Below are 8,111 nucleotides of genomic sequence, written 5' to 3'. Positions count from 1 at the left end.
TTTATTTTAATTCTTTTTACATTTTAATTCATTTCCAATTTGTGTAAGGTGAAATTTGTCTGATGATTTTACTATATTTAATAATAATAATAGGTACTACAAAATATTTTCATATACAATACATCACAGAGGTGCTTGAACTTTACCATGAACAGAAGGAAAGTAGCACAAATGCAGAATTCTGGGATCCTGATAGCAACTGCAAATTTTTTTTGACACAAAGTAACAGATTTGGAAAAATAAGCCATTAGTTACAATCAAGGATATGCCTCAGTGCCAGTTCACCAGCTAGCACTTCATGGATTATAGCTAGACTGACACCCTCTTCTTTGATAAACAATGAGCTAAGAAATTTAAGTTGAAGATCTGGTTTTGTAATGTAACTTTTGATCTCAAAACACACAAAAGCTGGCTTAAAAAAACAGGGGGAAAGTTTGCTGCCATTAATTAACTGTTCCATAAATGAAGCTATATGGGACAGAAATATTTTCTGCTTTTGCATGGTGCTTTTGAGCCAATGAAAACCAAAGCTAAACAAAGCCCCAACAAAATGTGCAAATCCAACCTGCTGAGAATTAGGCAAGCATTTCAATCAGATTCCAAGAGACAGAAAAGCTCCTGGCAAAGAATTCTTTTGCTCAAACTAGGCATGGAAAAGCATTTTTAAAAGGTGTTAATAATTCTGACATTTATAAGCCCAATAACATGGCCATTAAATTCCTAATAAACTCACACTAGGGGTTGCTGTTTGGTTTTGCTTGTTATGAAGACACAGGTTGGAATTCTGTAGGAGAGACTTGGCAAGGGAGGAGAGAAAATGCTATTTGTTGTAAATTTAGCTGCAGCATAAAGATCCATTGGTTCTGGTCCTACAACAGTTCTCTTCAGTTTCACAATTTTGAGATAGCAGATAGTCACTTGTTCCTCAGTCCTGAAATATATAATGACACCATTATTAGGAAAAAATATATAATCACCAGTTTGAGAATATTTAGACAAAATATATATTTTAGAGAGAAATCCTTCGATCAAGGACTTTCAGGGCAATTTACATAGACCAACCCTGATATGCACGATCTTTATGGGTCCTTATACATTCATAGAATCATGGAAGGGGCCATATCAGCCATCTATTCCAACCCTCTGCTCAATGCGGGGTCAGCCTAGAGCATCCATAAAATTGACAATTACTGTATTCAGCCATCCATATACTGAGGTAGGTTGGGAATATATATTGCTAAAATATATTGTTATTAGATGTATAAACGCTTTACAATTAGTATTATGAATTATATATTTATTTTATTATTTGTAGGAGTAATCACTGAGGAAGCTCTTGGAAAACAGGTTTTTATTAGGACCACCATGAAATATTAGTACATCGCCTTGTGAAGGGGTAGTCAACCTGTGGTCCTCCAGATGTCCATGTTCTACAATTCCCATGAGCCCCTGCCAGCATGGGGATTGTAGTCCATGAACATCTGGAGGACCACAGGTTGACTACTCCTGGGCTAGTGGACATGGGGATTGGAGGGATGGCCTTGAAATGGTTGACCATTTCAAGGATCCGAGAGTACTCATGCACCCGAGAGTACTCAAAGAACTTTCCAGAGAACTTGCACAGCCCTTGTCCATCATCTTCGGAACCTCTTTAAGGACTGGAGATGTCCCGGAGGACTGGAAAAGAGCAAACGTTATTCTGATCTTCAAAAAAGGGAGGAAGGATGACCCAGGAAACTACAGACCAGTGAGTCTGACCTCTGTTGTGGGGAAGATAATGGAGCAGATATTAAAGGGAGCGATCTGCAAACATCTGGAGGACAATTTGGTGATCCAAGGAAGTCAGCATGGATTTGTCTCCAACAGGTCCTGCCAGACCAACCTAGTTTCCTTTTTTGACCAAGTAACAGGTTTGCTGGATCGGGGAAATTCGGTTGATGTCATTTACTTGGATTTTAGTAAAGCTTTTGACAAGGTTCCCCATGATGTTCTGATGGATAAGTTGAAGGACTGCAATCTGGATTTTCAGATAGTTAGGTGGATAGGGAATTGGTTAGAGAACCGCACTCAAAGAGTTGTTGTCAATGGTGTTTCATCAGACTTGAGAGAGGTGAGTAGCGGGGTACCTCAGGGCTCGGCGCTCGGCCCGGTACTTTTTCACATATTTATTAATGATCTAGATGAGGGGGTGGAGGGACTACTCATCAAGTTTGCAGATGACACCAAATTGGGAGGACTGGCAAATACTCCGGAAGATAGAGACAGAGTTCAACGAGATCTGAATGGAAAAATGGGCAAATGAGAACAAGATGCAATTTAATAAAGATAAGTGTAAAGTTCTGCATCTGGGTCAGAAAAATGAAAAGCATGCCTACTGGATGGGGGATACGCTTCTAGGCAGCACTGTGTGTGAACGAGACCTTGGGGTACTTGTGGATTGTAAACTAAACATGAGCAGGCAGTGTGATGCAGTGGTAAAAAAGGCAAATGCCATTTTGGGCTGTATCAACAGGGGCATCACATCAAAATCACAAGATGTCATAGTCCCATTGTATACGGCACTGGTCAGACCACACTTGGAGTACTATGTGCAGTTCTGGAGGCCTCACTTCAAGAAGGACGTCGATAAAATTGAAAGGATACAGAGGAGAGCGACGAAGATGATCTGGGGCCAAGGGACCAAGCCCTATGAAGATAGGTTGAGGGACTTGGGAATGTTCAGCCTGGAGAAAAGGAGGTTGAGAGGGGACATGATAGCCCTCTTTAAGTATTTGAAAGGTTGTCACTTGGAGGAGGGCAGGATGCTGTTTCTGCTGGCTGCAGAGGAGAGGACACACAGTAATGTGTTTAAACTTCAAGTACAACGATATAGGCTAGATATCAGGAAAAAGTTTTTCACAGTCAGAGTAGTTCAGCAGTGGAATAGGCTGCCTAAGGAGGTGGTGAGCTCCCCCTCACTGGAAGTCTTCTAGCAAAGGTTGGATACACACTTTTCTTGGATGCTTTAGGATGCTTAGGGCTAATCCTGCGTTGAGCAGGGGGTTGGACTAGATGGCCTGTATGGCCCCTTCCAACTCTATGATTCTATGATTCTATGACCTCCTTTCTTGAGAACAGGTCACAGAGGGTGGTGGTAGGTGGGGAGTTATCGGACCCCTTTGTGCTCCCTTGTGGGATACCTCAGGGGGCTATACTCTCCCCTATCCTTTTAAACATCTAAATGTGCCCTCTGGCCTGGTTGGTATGGAGTTATAGGCTGGGGCATCAACAGTATGCAGATGACACTCAGCTCTATCTCTTGATGGTTGGCTGACCAGCTGGATCTCCCCCCAGAAACATTTGCTGGTTGTTTGGAAGTGGCGGTGGGATGAATTAAGGAAGAGTCACCTGAAACTCAACCCCTCCAAAATGGCTGGGTAGAGGGGGGGCTACATTACTTTCAATTTGCTGTGCATTGCCATGCCAATCTCTTTTCTATTTATGAAACTAGTGTTCCATCCCACTATTTCTTTTTTTTTTAGCAAATGTAACATAGTATATCTGGGTTACAGATATCAAATGGTTGTTAACATCAACAGATAAAGAATCAAGAATCCATAATCTCCTAATTTATCTTGATTTCACAGATATCAACTTGACGTGGATTGCCCAAGCAAGTCCGATCCCGTCAAATCTCAGAAGCTAAGTAGGGCTGGCCCTTGCTAGCACTTGGAAGGGTGACCTCCAAGGAGTACCAGAGTAATGACACAGGGGCAGGCAATAGTATATCACTGCCAAACATCTCTTGCCTGGCAGCCAGACGCATGGCGCTATGATAATTTTTTCAAAATGTACAGATAAAGTTTGGACACAACTATTATTTTTCTTGTAGAACTTCCACTGAAGAAAACCACATTTGTAGAGTGTTATGGATTGACCTTGCTCACATTATTGATTATGGACATTTATTTATGTGCAGGTATTGTTCCATGGGGATATGTCTACAACCATGAGCAGCACATACATAGATAATACAAACATTTATTTACATCTCATACAATGGCAAGAGGTAAACTGCAACTCCACTACAGAAGCATAACCCCTGGTAGCTTCAGTTAGCTCCTTGGCAATCTACCTGTTGTAACCCCAATAGAGGTGGCATTAGCCTTTAATATATCTACTTCCTTAAAAGTTTAAGTTTAAGTTGGAGAGAGTTATTGCCTCTTCCATGTTCTGGCTGCATGCTCCCTGGTCTGAGAGCAGATATTGCTTTCTTCATCCTCTGATGCTCACACCCATGATGGTGACACTTGGGTGACAGGAGGTCAAAAACAAGAGGCACGGTCCCCAACACCCCATGAAGAAACTGCATCCAGTTTTGATACTTTTTCCTTTGGGGAACTGCTATATTTCTAGGAAATGTGTTAATGCTTAAAGCAATCCATAGGATTACTCTGATTCTATTACATATTGGGTGAGCATAGAACACAAAGGTCAAAATGGTCTGCTCAAAACACTGAACAGATTTGATTGTTCAATGTCAAAAAAGGTTTTTACAGATCAAACAGCCACTATCTGCAGAGATCCACCATATGTTGTTACTGAATATATACAGGTTATCTAGAAACAGCCCAATCAGGCATATCAAGGCTTGATTACCTTTGCACATTTCCTTTGACTTCAATCTAGTCTCTTGACCAGATTTTCTGGGCTGGGCTGTAGTTTGGTGAGTAAAGGAAAGATGTTCTCTTATCATTAAGGTGTACCCTTTTATAACTATGAACCAGGAGGTTTAAACAAGAGAATCTCTTTTAAATTTGCCAACCTTATTTTATAAAATGGCTGGATAGGGAAAGGCTATACCAATTCAACATCATTATATTTTCAAAAAAGAGCTCGACTAGTTTACTAAACTGAGACACCTGAAAACGTAAAGCCCACGCCTGCAGAATGTTTGCCCTGGATGGAGAAAGGTGGCTGGCTTTTCAGCCCTTGTGTTTACACCTGACAATTATTGCTGATAACCACAGAGATAGACTAAATCTCCACTGTGGGATAATGCTAACACCATCTGGCAGGTGCTGATAGCTTGCTGAGTAATGCTGTCATCAGCACTGGAGTGGTGATGGAAAGTTATTGCTTCACTAATCACAGCTGTTTTCATCTACTCAGTATAATTTGTTCCTGTCGCTACAGAATCACTGTTACACAAAATGCATCTTTCTATTTCCTAGGATTAATAACTTCCTTGTTACCTTTAGGTGCCACTGTTGTCTATTTAATAATGAACATCTTCTACTGCTTGACAATTTTAGTTACCTTTGGAAGAGAATGAAATGTTAAGAATACATCACCCAGAGGCTTGTTCTCATATAGTTTGGGAATCTAGCAGATGATCAGGGGTGGGGGTGAGCCTAGGCATTGTCCTTCACTGCAGAGAGACCCATGAAATAGGAACCAGGACCTATACCAATAAGCTCCTCTACCAGTTAGACATGCTCACAGAATCTGAGCATTCTTTTATCACAAGAGATGAATCAAGTGAATTGGCTTGAATTGGATTCACATGGCTTCCAGGGCACATTAATAATGCCAAATCCACACATGGGGAGGTGTGAGTGTTTAAGGCACAGGGAAGAAATTTTCTCCCCCCCCCCCATCCTGTTTTGGATGCTAAATTGGCAAGGGTATTACAGGGAGGCAGCCCCAGGTGAGGCTTACACCTACTGTTGCTTCCCAGCTTTCCTGGTTTCAACAGGTGTTCCACCTTCTTCTTGCTGCTGCCACTCAGAGCTGGTGGGAGTGAATGGGGTGGGGAAGTAACTACTATGCTCTAATTCAGCAGTTTGCTGCAGTACAGATGGTACAGGAGAAACTAAAAGAATATGTTGCTTGGGTCTTTCCCTAACTCTTATGTTGATAGTTTAAATAGCCAGTGCCTCCCTCCCTCCTCCTTCATACCGGCACCATGGCAGAACAATTTTGGCCTTGTCTCAATCTCCTTTCCCTTGACTTTGTTTAAAACTAGATACTTTACATATTGAGCTTTATTTTACCAAGTGGATGTGCTGTTTTACTGCTAATCCAATAAACAGTCAAATTGATAACCATTTATTGGTACCATGCCCTTTGAAAAGGGAAAGCACCAGACTACTTGGTGGATGACATACTATGCTACTACACAGGCAAACGGGGACATTTAGGGATGGCAACTTAAAAGCCAGCATTTTTTTTTTTTACTTTCCCCCTTTTTTCTCTTGGAAAATCTTCCCTACCCTCCCTTAGCTCATCATCCTGGACTGCAGCACTTTTTGGGCCTGTCTCTGATTGACCTTCAGTGAGTCCCCTTTTGCCTGTTTCATGATGGTGAGTGGCTTATGACTCATCAGAGAAGTCTCGGAAGGCCCTAGCTAAAGTGACAGGGTTTGTGCTGGTACACTGTTATGTGAAGTATCCTTTGAGGTATTCTTAAGAGAAGGAGAGAAAACCAAACTGGATATTTCAGGCTGTCTGATCCAAATGCCTGGAGAGGGAACATTCTGGGCACTGCTGGTTACTGCCTGAACCTTCATGCCAACTGACTTAATCCTTGATTGATAGCATTTCTCTGTACAGTTTGGACTTGTAGGCAAGGGCAAGTGATGTAGAACTGTATAGCACTCTAGCCTTGGAACCAGGGTGGGATTACCCACCCCAAAAAAACATGGCCATACTAATAGGGTAGTTTACCTATTCTTCCTTTCAAATAAGTAGTAAAGCCTTAGCATTATTTAAATTTGGTATCTGTTTCTTCATTTTTGAGTAGGAGACCAATAAAAGCAATAATTCAGAAAACTATAGAGCACGCAGCACAGCTAAAATCAAACTGCACAAAAGCTGCAAGTAATGAATCACAGAACACAACACAAATGCTATCAATAGATGAAGCTGCTAGATACAATACAGTAAATGTAAGTGCATCAGACAGACAACTTCAACAACTAGTGCACTTAGCAAAGTTTACCTTTCTTTTGCTGGAGACTCCGCCTCGCTCTAATGAAAGCAAGAATATCAGCATCAGTTTGATGATCTCCTGTGAGAGGGATGGATGAACTTGAACCTGGGGAAATTCTGCAATAATAATGTATTTAAGCTTTTAGCAAAATTGGTCTATTATTTTAGTGTCATAATTTCTGTACATTCAATAATTTCATCTCCAGACATGGGACTATGTGACCTCGGTGCCTGGGTTCTGGTTATGTTCTCTCTGTGTATGAGGCACCATCAAATTACCTCCAGAGCGTCCCATTGTTAACAGCATTGCTCAGGCCTTGCAAACTGAGGGCCGTGGCTTCCTTGATGGAATCAGTCCATCTCATATTGGGTCTTTCTCTTTTCCTGTGCCTTCAACTTTCCCAAGCATTATTGTATTCTACAGTGATTCAAGTCTTCTCAGAATGGGAACAAAATATGATCATAGCCTCTGTTTGATCATTTCATCTTCTAGTGAGAGTTCAGGCTGGATTTGATATGGAATCCATTTACAGTATTTGCTGTCGTATAAGACTACTTTCCCCCCCTGAAAAACATGCCTCCAAGTGGGGGGGTCGTCTTATACGGCAGGTGCACTTCAGTTGGGATAGACATAGTTGCCCATAGTGGCCCATAGTACTGTATTTTGAGTGGAAATGTTGGGGGGTCGTCTTATACGCCGGCAAATACGGGTATTTATCTTTTTGGTGATCCATTATATCTGTAAATCTCTATTCTACCACTACATTTCTTCCTAACAGCTTTCTTCACTGTCCAACTTTCACACCTATCCATAATAAAGCGGAATACTATTGCCAGTTTGGTGTAGTGGTTAGGAGTGCGGACTTCTAATCTGGCATGCCAGGTTCGATTCTGCGCTCCCCCACATGCAGCAAGCTGGGTGACCTCGGGCTCGCCACGGCACTGATAAAACTATTCTGACCGGGCAGTGATATCAGGGCTCTCTCGGCCTCACATACCCCACAGGGTGTCTGTTGTGGGGAGAGGAATGGGAAGGTGACTGTAAGCCGCTTTGAGCCTCCTTCGGGTAGGGAAAAGCGGCATATAAGAACCAACTCTTCTTCTTCTTCTTCTATGACTAAATTTGGATTTTGGTTGCC

At 41.9% G+C, this 8,111-nt stretch overlaps 1 protein-coding gene across 5 annotated transcripts in view; it reads right to left on the bottom strand.

Moving 5' to 3' along the window:
* The window catches only part of KIF6 (kinesin family member 6), a 214,631-nt gene continuing 206,520 nt past the window's right edge, over positions 1–8,111 (bottom strand). For 4 of the 5 annotated variants that reach the window (XM_077341951.1, XM_077341917.1, XM_077341926.1 and 1 more), the window contains 2 exons: positions 6,983–7,089; positions 1–931 (listed from right to left, as the gene is read on the bottom strand). In XM_077341951.1, coding sequence (XP_077198066.1) covers positions 915–931; positions 6,983–7,089 — 124 coding nt within the window. In that variant the 3' untranslated portion in view covers positions 1–914. Of the gene's footprint in view, positions 932–5,234; positions 5,299–6,982; positions 7,090–8,111 lie in introns of all 5 variants that reach the window. The other variant, XR_013231806.1, reaches the window with a different exon arrangement.

The sequence above is a fragment of the Paroedura picta genome, chromosome 1, assembly GCF_049243985.1.
Source record: "Paroedura picta isolate Pp20150507F chromosome 1, Ppicta_v3.0, whole genome shotgun sequence".
Classification (NCBI taxonomy): Eukaryota; Metazoa; Chordata; class Lepidosauria; order Squamata; family Gekkonidae; genus Paroedura; species Paroedura picta.
The sequence above is the reverse complement of the archived record's forward strand: the minus strand, read 5'-3'. Positions and strand labels throughout refer to the sequence as shown.